Source organism: Notamacropus eugenii, chromosome 2 (assembly GCF_028372415.1).
Source record: "Notamacropus eugenii isolate mMacEug1 chromosome 2, mMacEug1.pri_v2, whole genome shotgun sequence".
Classification (NCBI taxonomy): domain Eukaryota; kingdom Metazoa; phylum Chordata; class Mammalia; order Diprotodontia; family Macropodidae; genus Notamacropus; species Notamacropus eugenii.
Genome location: NC_092873.1, coordinates 349,595,671 through 349,612,312, shown reverse-complemented (window position 1 = coordinate 349,612,312; position 16,642 = coordinate 349,595,671). Strand labels below are relative to the sequence as shown.

The following is a 16,642-nucleotide window of genomic DNA, read 5'->3' as shown; positions in this document are numbered from 1 at the left end:
TGTGTGACACTGGGCATGTTGATGAAGCTCTCTTTTCCATCTTAGTTTCCTCAACTGTAAAATACGGATAATCACAGCACCTACCTCTCAGGATTGTTGTGAGGAGCAAATGAGACAGTATTTGTAAACCTTGTAGCACAGTGCCTGGGACAGTAGATATTTAATAAATATTTCCTTCTTTTTTTTCCTTCTTTCATTCCTTTGTTTTTTCCTTCCTTCTTTCTGTCTTTGCTTTCCTCCTTCCTTCTTTACCTTCCTCCTTTCTTCTATCTTTCCTTCCTTCCCACTTTCCCTTCCTTTCTGTCTTTCCTTCCTTTCCTCCTTCCTTCTGTCCTTCCCTTTTTCCTTCCTTCATTCCCTCTTTCTTTTCCTTTCCCCCTTTCTTCTCTTCTTCCCTTCCTCCTTCCTTCCAGCTAGAAAAGGGTAGATCCTAGATACTGATGGAAGCCCAGCACCCCATTCACTACACCATGTGACCTATGTTCCAGCTGACAAGATTTCCCTACTGTTGTCTTCCTCTTCCTCTCCTCCATGCTGTCTTTGTCCCCATTATTCTCTCGGCTCTGCGCACTTTAGTCTGCATCAGTTCATACAAGTCTTACTATGTCTCTCTTTGGAATCATCTTTTCTCTCATTTCTTAATGCACAAAAACGTTCCATTCCATTCACATACCTCAAGTGGCTCAGCCATTCTCCCCTTAGGGAGGGAATCCCCTTAAGTTCCAATTCTTTGTCTTTGTTTTTCCTTTTAATTCCCCTTTCAGGATTAGAAAGTTTGTTTTTTGGGGACTCTTCCATCCCTGGTTTGCCTGTTGAGTTCGATGTATTTCTATACAAAACGTGTGTGTGTGTGTGTGTGTGTGTGTGTTCAATCCTTTGTCTATCTCCAATTGAGAGGTTCATCTAGGTCCACCCTCTCCCATCATTTACTCCATCCTCAAGCATCTCAATTATGAAAAATAGCAAATTCCACTTTCTTCTCCTTCCCTTCTATAATGTTTATTCTTCTCTTTTTCCACTTAAAACCTTCAAAACAGAACTAATCCACACACACCCCCATGACCTTGAACACATTAAACAAGACAAGAAGCTTGTTTCTTCCCCTTATTAGATTTTAGCACTTCATCATCATACAAGCCCTTCCAATTGCTCAAGTAAATTTACTTTCCTAAGTTTCTCTTTTCTCTCGTATTTGTATTTTAAAGTTTCACTGCAGTTTTGGTCTTTTCATCAGATGTGCTTGAAAGTCCTTTATTCCATTAAAGATCAATTTCTTTCCCTGTAGGATGATACTCAGCTTTGCAGGGCAAATTATTCTTGGTTTTAATCTCATATTTTTGCCTTTTAAAATATTATATTCCAAAATCTCAGGTCATATATCAGGTCATATGGAATCCTGACTTCAGTTACTTGAATGCTTGCAATATTTTTTCTTTGGTGTGAAAGTTCTGGATTTTGGTTATGGCATTCCTGGGACTTTTCCTTTTCGGGTTCCTTTCAGGAAAGGATTGGGAGATCCTTTCTGTGTTCACTTTGCCCTATATTGTAATAGACAGGAGTGGTGTCCAGTTTGTTTGTTTTTTTCATGGTTTTCAAGGAGTTTAGTGATTCTTAAATGGTCTCTCCTTGACATTTTACAGGTCACTTGTTTTTGACATCAGATTTCTTACATCAACTTCTATTATTCAAAGTTTTGGGTTTGTTCTAATATATCTTGCTGTCTCAAAGAATCATTAGTTTCTGTTTGATGCATTCTAATTTTCAGGGAGTGGATAAAGTTAACTGCTCTCCCTTCTGAGATATTTACTAGCTCTTCAGTTCTTTCCTTCAGAGTTTGTATCTCATTTTTAAATTTCTTACTTTATTCCTTCTAGGTATTAATACAGTCCTTGTAGAAAATCCATTTTTTCCTTTGAGTCTTGCAGATGTTCATGGAGTTATTTTCACTTTCTACACTGGATTTTTGCGGCATCTCTAGAGCTGCAATAATTCTTTGTACTAATGGGTAACTTGTTGTCTACTCTTCTTTCTGGCTTCAGTTTATGAACTGGGGCAGGGTCTAGACCTTGCTGTGCTTGTCCTCTCTGAAGGTCACCTTGGTGCCTATTAAATTAAGCTCCACCTTCCTGGGTGAGGCCCTCCTGGATTTTTGAGGTACAGAACAACGAATCTTTAGGGACCTGTATGGCATCTCAGGACAGAGAGTTCGGGACCTTGGAGCCCTAGGACTCCTCCACTGACCTGGTCTGAATTCTGACTCACCCACGCTGGTTACTGCTGCTCCTGGTGCCTATGCGCCATTTCCAACCATCTTGGAGCTTTTTGACCACCCTGTGACTTTCTTGGGGAAGCTTCCATTCTTGTTGCCTCTGCACATAGAGCCGTGTAGTTTATGCATTTCCCTGGCCAGGATCTGTTGACAGTGGGAGGCAGAGGGCTTGTTTGTCTATGTGTGTGGTAGGGGGCTGGGCTTTGTTGGTGGTCCCCTTTCCCAATGCCTGTGGCCTTCTGGCTGACTTTTTTGTGTAGTTCTGGACTGAAAGGAGTCACCTATCCTGGCTCTGCTTCAAGTCTCTTGATCATTACTTGGGGTGTGGTTTGACTTTTAGGGTTTTTTCTGCTTAGAATGTGAGAGCTGATCCTTCTATTTTTATTTGGGCAGTCATCTTGTCTGGAAGTTAACTGGCTAGAAGGCATTTTTTAGATTTATAAAGTCATTTCCTCACAAAATCCTGTGAGGTGGGCAGTGCAAGTATTATTTCCACTTTGCAGATGAGAAAATTGAGACTAAGCAAGATAAAGGGATTAACCTAGAGTCACAGAGCTTGTATTAGGTCAAGAATGGGAATCTCTCTTTACTCCAAGTCCAATATTTTTTTCAAAATATCCCATTCTTTGAGTAAGATTGCTTGACCATCCAGGAATCCACCTGTAATCCAGCCCATATTTTTCCATCCACCATTAGGAGACTTTGTCAAGATCTCCCCATTACACTTTGTCCCCCAAGCAGCACATACCTTCCCTGCTCTTCTTTTCTAAATATATGTGGAAAAGCCCTTTCTCTCCCATTCAGTACTTTCTGCACATCTCAGCTCATTTTGGGATTTAGCCTTCCATTATCACCAACACATATTTATCTAATGCCTGAATCAAAGGGATTTATTGCCTCCCTTACTGACAAACCCTTCCACTGCTCCCCCACCTCTAGATTCCATCCTTTCTCTTATCCCAGCGTCCCCTCCCATTCATTAGATAATTCCATCTCTTCTCCCTCCTATTTCACCTCCTTTCCATCCATCTCCCTCCTTTCCAATTCCTTCCTTCTATTCCTGTCCCCTCACTCCCATTCTATCTCCCTCCTTTCCATTTCACCCTCTTCATGCCTTTTCATCCCCCTCCTCCAATTCCATCCCCTCCCCCATTCTACTTTCTCATTCCTAATCCCATTTTTGCTCTTTCACACACTCACACTCCCTCCCCCCTACTCCCAACCACCACTTTCTACATCGTTACCACCCTCTCCCAGATGCCTAGGGCCAAGGTTGAATGGCGATTTATCACTAGTGACAGTAGACAGAAAAAAAAAAACTCACAAAGAGATTGACCCAGATATACTCCCCTTATGTTTCTCCCATTCCAGTCCTCCACTGACCACCACACCTTAGAAATGCCAGTCTCCAGAGGGTTCCCAGGCCAACTCCTTCCCAAACCCACTCTCTTTCATCATAGAAGACAAAATCATATGGGATATGGTTTCGGATTCATTTATTGGGGTTCATTTTTCTGGGAATCATGACAAAATCAAAAGGATCTATGTTGGAGGGAGAGTGGCAAGAGAAGCCTGGATTTGGAAGGGCTTGTCTGGCCAGGTTCAGCTGTGCCTTCCCTCCTTCACCCTCCGCACACACAAAGAGTGGCTTTAAGGTTCAGGGTCAGGTAGGTGGATACAGCCAGTGGAGGGAAGGAAAAGCAGCAAAGGTCACCAACCCAAGTAAGAAAAGAGGCCTTCCTTCAAAGTAGGCAGGAGGGAGGTGAGGAAGGATTTATTTATTCCTCTTCCTCCTCTTCTTCCAGGGGTGGGCGATTCCTTTTGAAGAAGCCAACCTGGGAAAGCAGGGAAGGAGGGGAGAACAGAATCATCAGATATTGAGCCTTAGGGACCAGCTACTCCAATCATCCAACATCTTGTAGAAGAGGGGAAAGAGAACAACACTTATTCCAAAGGAATGAGCCTTGGGCACGGCATCCCCCATTGGGAGAAGTCTTTGGGGGCCCTGGATCTTCTTAGATCTTATTACTTCACTTAACTGGAACGCTGCTTACTCCCATAATAGTTAAGGCCACACCAGAGGGCTAGCCTTGACCCTCCTCTTCTAGGCTCCAGCCCCTCTTGTGCCCTTACCTTCCACATTACAAAGATGAGCAAGGCCAGCAAAAGTAGACCACCCATCACGCCCACGACCATCCACCAGGTGGGAATCTCCCTTTCTTCCAGGTGAACTCGAAGCAGCTTGGTCTCCACCTGAGTGGACAACGCCCCAGTTCCATTTCAGAAACACCTCTCCAGATGGGGTAGTGGCCTAGTGGTGCCCAGTATGGCAGTCTGCCCTTTATTCCACATATGGGTGAATTCCTTTGAGTCAAGGACAGGGCCCCTGGTCCCTACCTGCTCCCATCCCTTTGGGTCTAGCTGCCACAAACCCATCCCAATGAACTAACCACAACATTTCCATGAGGCAGACTCTCAGCTGGCACATTGTAAGGTAGCCCAGAGACATTGAACCAGGCTTCAGACTTCAGGACAAACTGTTCCAAAGGCCTCTGGTGAGAGGAAAGTCAAAAAATGAAGAGGAGGTAAACCCAGCATGAGTCTGAGCACACTAACCTGTATCCACCCATAAATGTTTCATGTACATAACCCATGCTCTCCCCAGGATCCCAGCAGTCCAGGGCTGGTGCCTTGCACTCTTGGCTACCACCCTCAGTACCTTGAGGAGGCCAGGCATCCATAGAATGGTGGATATGGTGACCATGGCCCGCTGGCCTCGCTCCATCTGCTTCAGCTCACACTCCACCCGGGTGCAGGGCCAACTATCGCAGTTCTGTCAGGGATATCGCCAACCCATCAGGTACCCTCTGCTTCCTGCCCCTGGCTCTCTCATCCCCTCCACTCCCAAGCTCACTCTTTTCCTCCCTTGCCAGGCAGAAAATGAGGGGGCTCATCAATTTCCACAGACTTGATATGCATATAGATAGCCCTTTAAGGTTTGCCAAGCCCTCAAACCCCTCAAGGCTTTGCCAGCCCTTGAACATCACAACATTCCCATAAGGCAAGTGCTGTTATCATATCCATTTTAAAGATAAACGCCGAGGTTAAGACAATGTGGAGAAGGGTTTGCTCAGGGCCATGTAGTAAATATCTGAGGTGGAAGATAAAGCTTGGTCTTCCTGACTTCCTCCCTCCCAAAAGTCTATCCACACTGACTCTACATACTCATGTGTGTGTGTGTGTGTGTGTGTGTGTACACACACACACACAAATGTCTTAAAACCACTTTGTTTCTTGCAAAATGCCTTACACAGAAAAAGTTTTCACAGGGCATAATACTCAAAAGTCTAAGGAACCTTAAAGTTCATCTATTCCATTCCATTACGGCAGTTAGATTCAGTGGCTAAAGCACTGGGCCTGGAGTCAGGAGAACCCGAGTTCAAATCTGGCCTCAGACACTTATTATCTGTGTGACCCTGGGCAAGTCACTTTACCCTATTTGCCTCAGTTTCTTCATCTGTAAAATGAAATGGAGAAGGAAATGGCAAACCACTCCAGAATTTTTGCCAAGAAAACTTCAAATGAGTCAGGAAGAGTTGGCTGTGACTGAAATAACTGAATAACAACATTCTAACCTATTGGTTTTATAGATGGGGAAACTAAGGCCCGGAGAGATATGACTTGTCCAAGATCACAGATAGTAAGGAGCAGTCTGGATTTGAATCTAGGTCCTCTGACTCCAAATCCAGAGTCCTTAGTAAGTATTTATTGGGCTCCTTTCCCCAGCTCCTCCATCCCAAACCATTCTCCCTCATTAGTAGTAGTTTCCATGTCTTACACGGAGAACCTACGTCACCCAGACCCTATATCCAGTGGAGGATCACAACAACAGGTAGTCATCATGGGAGACACTCAGAGAAAAGGCTGCTTTGAAAAGAACAAAGCCTGTGGTGAATGGATAAAAGAGCTGAAGGAAGGTGGCCCTGTCCTTGTCCCCGCGCAGGGGCACAGGATAGACAGCTCACCAGGACTATTGGTTCTTGGAGCCCAGAGGGCCCTGGATGCTCTAGAGTAAAAACATTCCTCTTCTCTCGTTCATGCTGGAAAGGGCGGGTGGGGGTAGAGCTGGGAGCAGGGGTAGGTTGTCCAACTTTCAGCTGCAGAGGTATAAGCATGGATGTCCTCAGATTCTGTATGCTGAACAGACTTTCCTAGTCTCCCTAGATGGGAATGCTCCCATCTCCTCTTTCACATCCTCACCCCAAGGGTTTCCCAGCTGTAACCCCCACCTGAACACTGCTTCCTTCCTCACCTTTCCCTACTCAAGTTGGAGGGAAGCTTTGTCTCTCTCCCCAGACCTCCCTCCAGCCTCTTGGATGTGGATGTTGTGTTGTATAAGGCATTCTTGAACTAGCTGACCTCTGAGGTCCCTTTCTGGCCCTTCTTCCCCTTCCTTCTCTCCTCTTTTTCCTTTACTTGGACGTCTTTCTGCTTGACCCCAGGGCTCCCTTCATCACTCCAGTGTGCCAATCCCCAGGGATTTCCCTCCTTTACCCATCTGTTCCCCACCTGATCCCCTACCCCATCCTGCCATCCTTGCAGATTCTTACATTGAGGGGATTAGGAGGAGGCCGAGCAGAGCACTGGAGGCCACCTTGGGCCTGAACATCCAGTACATAGAGCAGGTCATCAGTCTGGGAATGGCTAGGGAAGCCTACCCAAAGCCAGAGCCCAGTCACTGTCCCTGGACCCTGGTTGTAGAGCTTGAGGAGGAAGAAAGGGAGTCAAGTATGGGCCTCCCAGCTCCCTTCCCTGACAGGATCACCCTGTACCCCCCTCACTCCCTTTCACCTAAACCTGGGAGACCATGAGTCATGCAGGGTGAGGACCCAAAGACAGAGGAGATTATTTTTTTTCCAGCCCATCCTGAGCACACATTCTACCCAGCTGCTCTATACCTCAAATGCATGTTCCACCTTGGAAGTATCTTCCATCTTGTAGGTACTCCAGTCTACAGTTATTAGGTCCTCATTCCCCTGGGTCTCCTCAGGGGGTGGGGAGAGCACTACAGAAGCTGGGAAAGAGTTCCTGCCAAATACCAGAGCCCCCTCCTTCTTCTACACATTATCCTTTCATCTCATTCTGTCTCCCCTCTCCCATTCTATCCCCTCTCCCTTCCATTCCATTCCATTCCATCTCCCTCCCATTTTATCCCCTCCCTCCCATTCCATCCCCTCTCCCTCTCATTTCATCCTATTCTATCCTCCTCCCTCCCATTCCATCCATTGCATCCCATTCCATTCCCTCTCTGACCCCATTCTATCTCATTCTATCCTCCTCCCTCCCATTCCATCCCCTCCCCAACCCATTCCATACCATTCTATCCCCCTGCCTTCTAATCCAACCCCTCTCCATCCCATTCCATCCTGCTCCCTGCCATGATCCAATTCCTCTCTCCCAATCCAGTCCCCCCTCTCTTGTCCTGCCCTCCCTCATCAGCAGCTCTCCTTCCCCTTCAAAGGCTCAATTCCTCCTTCTCCAGACTCAGCCCCCTCACCCAAATAGGTCCACTTGGGCTTTGGCTTTGACTGGGACCTCCAGGTGAAAAGCTTCACTGTTGGGATTTTGACTATTCTTGCTGTTGAAGAAGAGGAAGGATGGAGATGAGTGGAGGAAGACAGGAAGGGAAGGTGCCTCAACCTGGGGCAGCCCTGGAGCCTTGTGGTGAGGAGAGAACCAGGACTGAGCATCCCTGGGGACAGCTCAGGCTTCTCTGAGGCTGGAGGCAGAGGGACTTACCCTCTACTATAGCCTGCAGAAATGGCTTGAAACGTTGATGCCTGGGAGACCCTAAAACCTGTTCCTGAGAATTAGACCATCAATGAGCCTTCTTGCCCAGGAGCAGGGAGATCAATGAGAGGAGGCAGCATGACAGAGGAAAAAGCACTGAATTTGGAGGTAGGAGACCCTAGTTCTAATCCTGCCCATGTAACCTTAAGTCACATACTCCCTGGGCATCAATATCCTCATCTGTAAAATGAAGGACTTGAACCAGATGAACTCTAAGGTCCCTTCTAGCACCAACATCCTATGACCTTTAGAAGCCTTTTCTAGGTGAATATATCAGTAATGTTCAATTAAAGGGGATGAAGGCATGGATAATGAGGCTACCCTCATTATCTCTTTAAAATTTTTAAAAATATATTTTGTTCCCCCCATTATATGTTAAAACAATTTTTAACATTTTTTTTTCAAAAAGTTTCGACTTCCAAACCCTAACCGTCCCTCTGTTCCTTCCCTCTCCCCACCCTGAGACAGTCAGCAATATGTCCTTATTACCTCTTAATCTGCAGCATGAAGGAGACACTGTCCCCAGCTTCTTCTAGGCTCCCCACACTCAACAGCATCAGGATTCCCATCTTCAAAGGCAAAGGAGGCCGCTGTCAGGGACACTCCTTGTCCCCCAAGGCAACATGCTTCAGGACCACTGTCTTGTGGCCCAGACTCCTTCCCTCCCTCCCCTCCCCCGCCTTCAGGCATCTCCTGCAGCCAGACCAGGGTGTGCCCCTTTACCCTGAAATCCTTCTTCATGGGGTTGCCCAGTTCACACAGCACTAACTGACTCTCATTCTCCTTCCTCTGGATACAAAGCAGTTTCTCAAAGTTCTGTGCAGGGGAGGAAGGGAGGGATTTGACTTCACAGGTACCCATTTGGTACTCAAAAGAGTAAATATCTTCCAGGTTCACAGTGACCCAGGGTGCCTGAGAAGGGCAGAAGCAGCATCAGATGCCCTCACCTTGACATCACTCAGGGCTTGCATGAAATGGGTGCCTTGGGGCAGATGAACTGCCAGCTCAGCCTCATAGGCACCCTCACCCTCATTGGAGGCGTTCATCCGCAGCTCCAGCACATTGTCTGCCCCAATGAAGAGTGAGCCTTGCCTGGAAGAAGCACAGTGAGAGGAAAGTTGGCATGAGCCAGCCAAGGGGTGACAGAGTCATGTGGCATAAAGGGCACCCATAGTGTAGGAGGGACAAGGAGATGGAGATTGGGCATGGGGAATGTGGGCACTGGGGTGGGGTTAGGGGAAGGTTCAGGGTATGAGGACAGGGAAGATGGAGAGAGATGGGAATAGAGGTAACAAGGTTCAGAAAATCACAGCTTGGAGGTGGAAGGGACCCTCGTTTGGTCCGGCAAACCTGCTTTCTTTCAGTTATTCATCGAATTCTCATCTACAAGATGAGAAAACTGAAGGCCAGAGATGTTGAGTGATTTATCCCAGGTCATAGTGGGAGGAAAGGGGCAAAGGCTGGCTGAGAATATCAGACTGGGGACGGGGTAAGGGCCCGCTTACGTGCTGGCAGTGAGTTGTAAGTGGGGCACGCATATGTCATCTTCTCCACAGTCCAGTATGATACGAGTCTAGAGGGTAAGTTGGCACATCAGGAGTTTGGGTCCAGGATTGAATAATTTTCTCATTCTGCTCCCTTTACTTCATTATCCCCGTCACTGACTGGCCACCTCATCCTCTTCTTTACTTCCCTTCTCTATCACTTCCTTTCTCAAGGTCCATCCTGGCTCCCCGGCTGATCCTGTGTTTACCTGCTTTTGTACATGAGTGTCTCCATTCAGCACGAGTGGCAGGGGCCCTCCAGCTCCCTCATTCTTTAGGGACACATTAAGGCTGAGCATGATAGGGCTGAGCTTGTCCCGGAATTCAGCCTCATCCTGGAGGTGAGATAACGGGAGTGGAAAGTAAGACCTTCCCCCATACACAGATCAGAGATTCCTCCAGTCTCCAACCTTCACCTGGAAATTCCCACCTTCATTCCCTTACCTCACCAAGTCCAGCCTTCAATATCAGGAGTCATGGGAACCAGGGAAGAAAAGCTCAGTGACAGTTGTGGCAATGTAAAGAATGCTGTATTAGATTTTTTTTTTTTAGCTACCATTACAGCTCTTTGCCACAATTCAATACCAGCTGAAATTCTCTAGTGGGCATTGGTGTAATGTCATTCTAGGACAGTATCCTACTTAAATATCTTATTTTTCTAATGAAAATATTTGGCCTTGTGCTCTTTAAACTCTGACACTGTTAACCCCAATCCTGCCCTTACTGTACCCGCAAGAAAGCCTTGGCATCATGGCAGATAGGGACATGCCCACTGCTGAGCTCTAATTCTACAGTGGAACTTGATTGCAGAGAACTCAGCAATAGCACCCTCCGGCCCTGTTGTGTTTTCAATCGATCCAGCTGCAGCTCGGCATTTATACCTGGGCACAAAAGAAAAGGGAAGGGAGGGAGAGGCGAGCTAATGCCAGTGTTGGCAAGCCCACCAGGTGTGCCCAGACCTGCGCTCCTTAAGCCTGGGCAGTGCTACTCACGAAGCTTCTTGGGAATGTTGTGCCCACTGATGCTCATACACATCTGGATATTGAAACTAGGAGGGAAAAAGGAGTCTTTAAACATTGAAGTGCTCAGGGAAAAGATTAACTCATCACTCTCAAGGAACCGCATCTGTGCCCTCTCCTCCTCACCAGCTGACTGCAACTGTGGTCTTGGGCCTGGGAAGTTCACAGTTCTTCACAGCTGGGTTCAACACCTCTGGTACCAGTAATTGGACAGTGACCAACACCACAGGCTGAGCCCTAGGGAATACACAACAGACTCGTATGCCCTGATGTTGTTTAGTTGTTTTTCAGTTGTGCCTAACTCTCTGTGACCCCATTTAGGGCTTTCTTGACAGATACCAGAGTGGTTTGCCATTTCCTTCTCTAGTTCATTTGACAGATAAGGAAACTGAGGCAAACAGGGTGAAGTGACTTGCCCAGGGTCACACAGCTAGTAGGTATCTGAAGACAGATTTGAACTCAGGTCTTCCTGACTGGCACTGGCGTTTTATCCACTGTACCACCATCTAGTTCACATGCTTGTCTGCTCCTACTGTAACGTGACCCCTGTAAGTATATACTTCTCAAGGAAGCCACAGCAGTTCCCTTATGGGAACTGCTCCATGTCAGTGCTCACCTGTAAACCACCATTTGGCTGGCTCCAAATGCCCCCACTAGCAGGTCTGTGGGCACAGAAGGTAGAGTCAGAAATGAAAATATTGCATGTCAGGCCTTATTCTCCCCCATCATTAGTTTAAAAGCTATGGATTCCTCTTTGTTTACTCTTGTCCATCTCCCCCATGGAAATTTGGGCTAAATAAAGGTGAATAATTAGGGATCCAGATGTGGGATTCAGCTTAGATCAAAGAAAGGGAAAGGAAGAGGTCTGGGGACCATGAAACAGTAGATCTAGGTGTGGGAACCAGACTAGAAGGAAGTCCCTGACACTGGGAGGCAGTATCTGAGGAACTCTCCTGCCCAGTTTGGGTCTATCCCAAGAATGGCCACACTAGATTAGAATGGGAGCAGCCTAGGCTGGAACAAGGCAGGCACCTGGGTATCCGTTAGCATCAATATCGGTGGCCCCTTTCAGGGCAAAGCCAAAGCCAGAACCTTGGTGGAAAGGGCTATCTAGAATCTGTGATGGGCGTGGGCTCAGGCCCTCATCCTGTCCCCGGAATATAAACACTCGGCCCTGTCCATTGGGGCCCCCAAATGGAGCACCTATTGCGACATCTGAGAAAGGAAAGAGGAGCAGCCTTTATGTCTTTTCATTCAGCACACTCAGGACCCCAAGTCTGTCTCCTCCTCCTCCTCCTCCTCTTCCTGATGCCTTTGACCTCACCATTGTACCCATCCTGGTCCACATCACCAAGAGGAGCGATAGCTGAGCCAAAGCGCCCATATAACTCTGTGCCAGTCAGATGCCTGGGCTTGCCCAGGGTATGTGGGGCTCGTAGCTGCAGGTAGACATATACTCTCCCTACTTCTGCCAGCTTCCGATTGCCTCTTTGCTCCATGAAGAGTGGGGCACCTACCAGCAGGTCATCTCTCCTGTTAAATGGTGTGATTGTCATCCCCAAGTGGAGGAGGACAGGACACCAACCCCAACCAAGGGCTACAGGGGCAGAATTAGAGCTCAGTCCTGGTCTCACTCTAAGGCACTGGACTTTTTGAAGTGCTAGGTGTCATATGCCCAGTAAGAGGCTTTCCCACAATGGGATGTCACCACTCCTCACCCGTCCCTGTTGATGTCAGTCACAGCCACTGTGTGCCCAAAGTATGATGCAACCTATAGGGAGATGCGTATTACATTCCAGGGTTTCTATCTCTTTTTTCAACTTGGGTCAATCCAGATAGTCCTCAACATACGAACACATCCCATGACACTGACAACGTAACAGAGCATAGGCAGGCAGAGTCCCTCCCATCCATGGACTGCCTTCTCCCACAGCCCAAACCCTTCCTGCCCCATCCAGGCTCCCTCTTCCCCCAACCTGGTCTCCTTGAAGAACATGCAGGATACTGTAATTCTGATACAAAATCTCCACCTGTGGGGAAGGTGGGGCCTCAGTTCCACTGGAGACAGGGGTGGGTGTCTGGGGAACCTAAGGGCTTGGTGGGAATTATGGAAGGTCCTTTTGACTACTGGCCTCATTGTGGGAAGCCCAGCCAATCATGAGGGATCCCCTTAACCAATGGTCCCACTGGGGGATGATCTGGCAATAGAAAGGGAGATGAAAGAGGGGAAAGGAAAAGGCACATTAGGAAAGGTCATTTTGGAGTTCTGGATTGAAGGGAGCTGAGTTGGTGGGGGCAGGGCGGGGCACTGGTGATGGAATTAGGAAGATGGAGGAACTCACCGCTCCCAGCGTCGTGCTCCAGTTGGGGGCACCCAGTACATATTCTGGAGAAGAATAGCCCAACCCCTGAGCAACTTGGAGACAACCCTTTACCCTGGAGTCATGAGGGGCACATTTAGAATTTTTCCTTTTTATCTCAGGGACTGGGAAATTCCTCCCTCTCAGGACTACCTCCCTCACTCAATGTAAACCCTTGGGTGGATGGAACTGTCTTACCTGTATCTTTAGGGTTTTCATTAAATTCTCCTACAGCCACTGAGTACCCTGTGGACAGGAAGCATTCATTGACAAGGCACCACTCCTCCACCCACTCACCTAGAAGGAAAGGCTAAGGACCAAAAGGAAGGAGGAACGAGTGGATGAGGGTAGGCAAGAGAATGGGAGTAGGGCAGATGACCATGGGCTGGGGAATGAGGAAAGGACCCAATACCCCGGTAGGCGTCTTGGTACTCAGACTTAAAGATGTCCTGGCTCAGGCGCTGGGAAGGCACGGTCCAGAGAAGTGAGGATGGGGTATAGCTGGACATGATATCAGAAAGCCGAGCCTGAGCTAGCAGACCTGATGAGTGGAAGACAGTTTGGTCTGAGGTTAGTGAAGTCTTTTCCCTGCAGCACTCCTAAGTCCAATGACCCAGCCCAGAACAGGGGGGATAGTGCATTGTGGGTCAGGATGGCGTTCCCATTTCAGTCACTCAGGGTGCCAAGGATGGTGTTCTGCCACCCATCTCTCCTGGGGAACAAAACTGATCGGAGAGAGGAGGGGAAGTTCATTGTAGCAATACTTAGTTGAAAAGTTGGACCTCAGACACTTTGGCTATGTAATGAAATCCTTTTAAAAATTTTCTGTACACTGACAGTTAATGAAGCTTGCATACTGTGCAGTTGTCAGTAAATCTTTTAGAAGTTTGCCAGATTATATTTATCGAATAAAACTTTCCCATTTAACTACTTAAAAAAAAAAAAAGAGGGGAAGTGGGGCTGAGTAGCGTAAGGGAAGGATGATACCTAGGAAATAGTAGCCTCCAGGAGCCCCCAGAACCAGCTCCCCAGACTGAAAGGAAAGTACAGAAGGTGAGAAGGGTGAGAAGCTCCCCAGGCTGACAGGTCCCTCCCCGCAATTCAATAATCAAATCAAAGGAACATTTAATAAGATCCCCTTATTGTGGGGATTCAGAATGTGCCCCTATTCTGAATCCCATCTCTGCCCCCCAATTCTAATTTCTCTCGTCTTCTGCCCTGCACCCCTCATTCACCTGAGTGATCGTGGAACTGAATCCTACTTCGCAGTAGCGCAAGTCTCTGCCTGGACCCGGGTGGAGAAGAGATGAAAAGAGAGGAGTCAGGTCAGTTGACCTGGCTAAGGGCCCCTCCCGAGAACTAAAGGGCAGGACCAAGGAGAGGGACGTGGCCACCATTAGGGCCCTCAGAGGCCCGGCCATTTGTAGGGGTAGCCCCACGGGAGGAACTGGGCGAGTCGCGGGGACGGGGTGTGGCTCACGGGAGTTCCCGAAGTAGAGCTGGTTCATGGCATTCTCCCGGCAAGGAGCATACTCTGCCCGACGGCCGCTCCTGAGGTGCGCCACGAAGCAGCTCCCGACTGGGGTCTTTCCGGCCTCCTCGGTCTGCTCCAGAGCGTTCCAATGCTGCCAGGGAGCGCATGCCTGCGGGAGGGGCGGGACGTAGAGGGTCCTGGGGCTGAGGGGGCGCGCATGGATTCCCCTCTCCGCAGCCTCCCCCGCACTCAGGGCTTTGTGACCTGGCTTTGCCTTCCTCCCTCCTCTCCTCTCCCTGCCTGGCCACGGCTGCCCAGTGTTCGCTCTGTGACCATCGTAGTGCCTCTCCATATCTCCTGCCTATCCAATGCCCAAGTTCTAGCTCTTCCATGTCAGTCCAATGCCCTACTTCATACCTGCCTGGTCCCCATACTACAAGACCCATGCTTGCCCAGTACCCACCACAATGTTGTCCTTCCAAGTGACAACGGATGCACCAAGCCCTTGCTTGGTCTTGAAGGTTTTGAAGGTGATCGCGCCCACCTTGCTGGTCTGATCCTCTAGAAGGGAGAGAGAACTTGGGTTGGAGGTAAGCAGGGACCACTTCTCATGGTCTCTCTAGACCATGCAAAGACCTTTCTCCTAGTGGAGTAACCCTCCCCCTCCCCCTTTATAGTTCCCATCTCCCCTCGTCCCCCATCCCCTTCCTATCCGGGGCCCAAGACTCACTGAGGTCAAAAGTCAGCGGACTGCAGCTACTTCCCTGGGCTGCCCAGGGACATAGGAACACACCTCCAGTCTCCTCCCCCTGGGGGCTTACAGCCCTTGGGGCTCCCACCACAATGCCAAAGCTGCAGGCAGAAAGGAGCCTGAGTTGAGGCCATCTGGTCAGCATCACCCATGGGGCACAGGGACAGGAAGATGAGGCTGATCAAACATTGTGGGAAAAGGCTGGGGCACGGATTCATAGTAATGTAAGAGGGAAAGTGAGTTTAGGGATGATAAACCATGCCCTTGGGTGTGTGCTGGGGAAGAGTGTCTCCATTTCACTTGGGGAATTTAAGCCTAGCCCTCAGGACAATAAATAATGTCTGTCTTTAATTCCTTTTCTTTTCCGGCCCAGCCTGAATTCTCTTTACGTATCTGGTTGTTTTCATGCTGACCACAGCAGGTCCAGAGCCCTTTACTTAAGTCTGCTCTTTCTAGCTGGGTTCTGTGATGCTTCCCCACCTCCAGCCCCGTCCCTCCTACCAACACAAAACTTTATCTGTCCCGCTCTTAATTCTTTGGAAGCGATCATAAAAACTGCTTCCCACGGAGGTAATGCTCAATAAGGGTTAAAAGTAGAATTTCTCCTAGAGATAGTGAAATTTTAATAAAGAAAGATTTCATTCACACCATGAAATGGAATGAAGGGTAGAATTTCAGGCTTCAGGTTGGTGGGTGGATGATTTGAGGAACCCAGGTGACAGCCTTCTTTGCCCTAATGTTCCTAAAGGTTTATGTCTGTAGATGCACTCACACATCTTTGTCCGTATTACAATCTAGTTTTCCTTGGCCCATGACTTACCTGCCATAGCTATCCTCATAGAAATCCAGAGCAAATCCAAAGTGGCTGCCATTGGGGCCCACATACAGGGTTGGCTGCGCAGCATCCAGGTTCAGGGCCCAGACTGGGGGACCACCAGGCACCAGAAGCAGCTGTATCCATCCCAAGAGCCACAGAGCAGGCAGCAGGCACTGAGTTCTAACCATCTTCCTCCTGCTGATGCCCCTGAATAGAATTCTTTAAAATGAGTTCTTTTCTTCCACTCCCACCACTACCAACCTCAGGAAGTTGCTCCTTATCAAGCTGGTCCCCAAAATAACTCCCTGAGTGACAGATGAGACAACATTCCTATAATACTGCCCATTGAGTCTGCTGGTTAGGTAGGTGGAGGAAACTACTTGGGATGAATGTATTGGGGTGGAATTCAGAACTGACTCCCTTGGGAGCTGCAGCACCCTATGGTTAGGGGACAAGATCTTAACTTTTCCCTAATGGAGAAAGAAAATACTTCTTTCCCCTCCCCCATCTTCTCCCTTGCCTGGCAGATACAAGAGTAATATCAGTGGCAGCTGTTTC

General features: G+C 48.4%; 1 protein-coding gene across 1 annotated transcript; it reads right to left on the bottom strand.

Moving 5' to 3' along the window:
- Window positions 1-3,748: 3,748 nt before the first annotated feature.
- On the bottom strand, window positions 3,749-16,360 carry ITGA2B (integrin subunit alpha 2b). The gene is made up of 30 exons (XM_072646017.1): window positions 16,088-16,360; window positions 15,247-15,368; window positions 14,980-15,077; window positions 14,523-14,685; window positions 14,278-14,327; window positions 14,030-14,075; window positions 13,455-13,583; window positions 13,241-13,288; window positions 13,025-13,068; window positions 12,659-12,712; window positions 12,401-12,453; window positions 12,007-12,215; window positions 11,715-11,897; window positions 11,299-11,344; window positions 10,809-10,919; window positions 10,656-10,711; window positions 10,393-10,544; window positions 9,873-9,998; window positions 9,625-9,692; window positions 9,067-9,211; window positions 8,843-8,935; window positions 8,609-8,688; window positions 7,827-7,907; window positions 7,228-7,357; window positions 6,880-7,032; window positions 6,295-6,426; window positions 4,989-5,102; window positions 4,720-4,821; window positions 4,403-4,522; window positions 3,749-4,104 (listed from the first exon to the last, which is right to left on the bottom strand). Exons 1-30 carry the CDS (start codon window positions 16,270-16,272, stop codon window positions 4,048-4,050), a joined length of 3,150 nt encoding a protein of 1,049 aa, XP_072502118.1. The 5' UTR covers window positions 16,273-16,360; the 3' UTR covers window positions 3,749-4,047.
- Window positions 16,361-16,642: the final 282 nt, after the last annotated feature.

Coding starts and splice junctions, on each gene's coding strand:
- ITGA2B (XM_072646017.1), bottom strand. CDS start 16,272: ATGGTTAGAACTCAGTGCCTGCTGCCTGCTCTGTGGCTCTTGGGATGG. Junction 14,076..14,277: donor TCAGTTCCACGATCACTCAG/GTGAATGAGGGG, acceptor CTTTCCTTTCAG/TCTGGGGAGCTGGTTCTGGG. Junction 13,069..13,240: donor TGAAAACCCTAAAGATACAG/GTAAGACAGTTC, acceptor ATTCTTCTCCAG/AATATGTACTGGGTGCCCCC.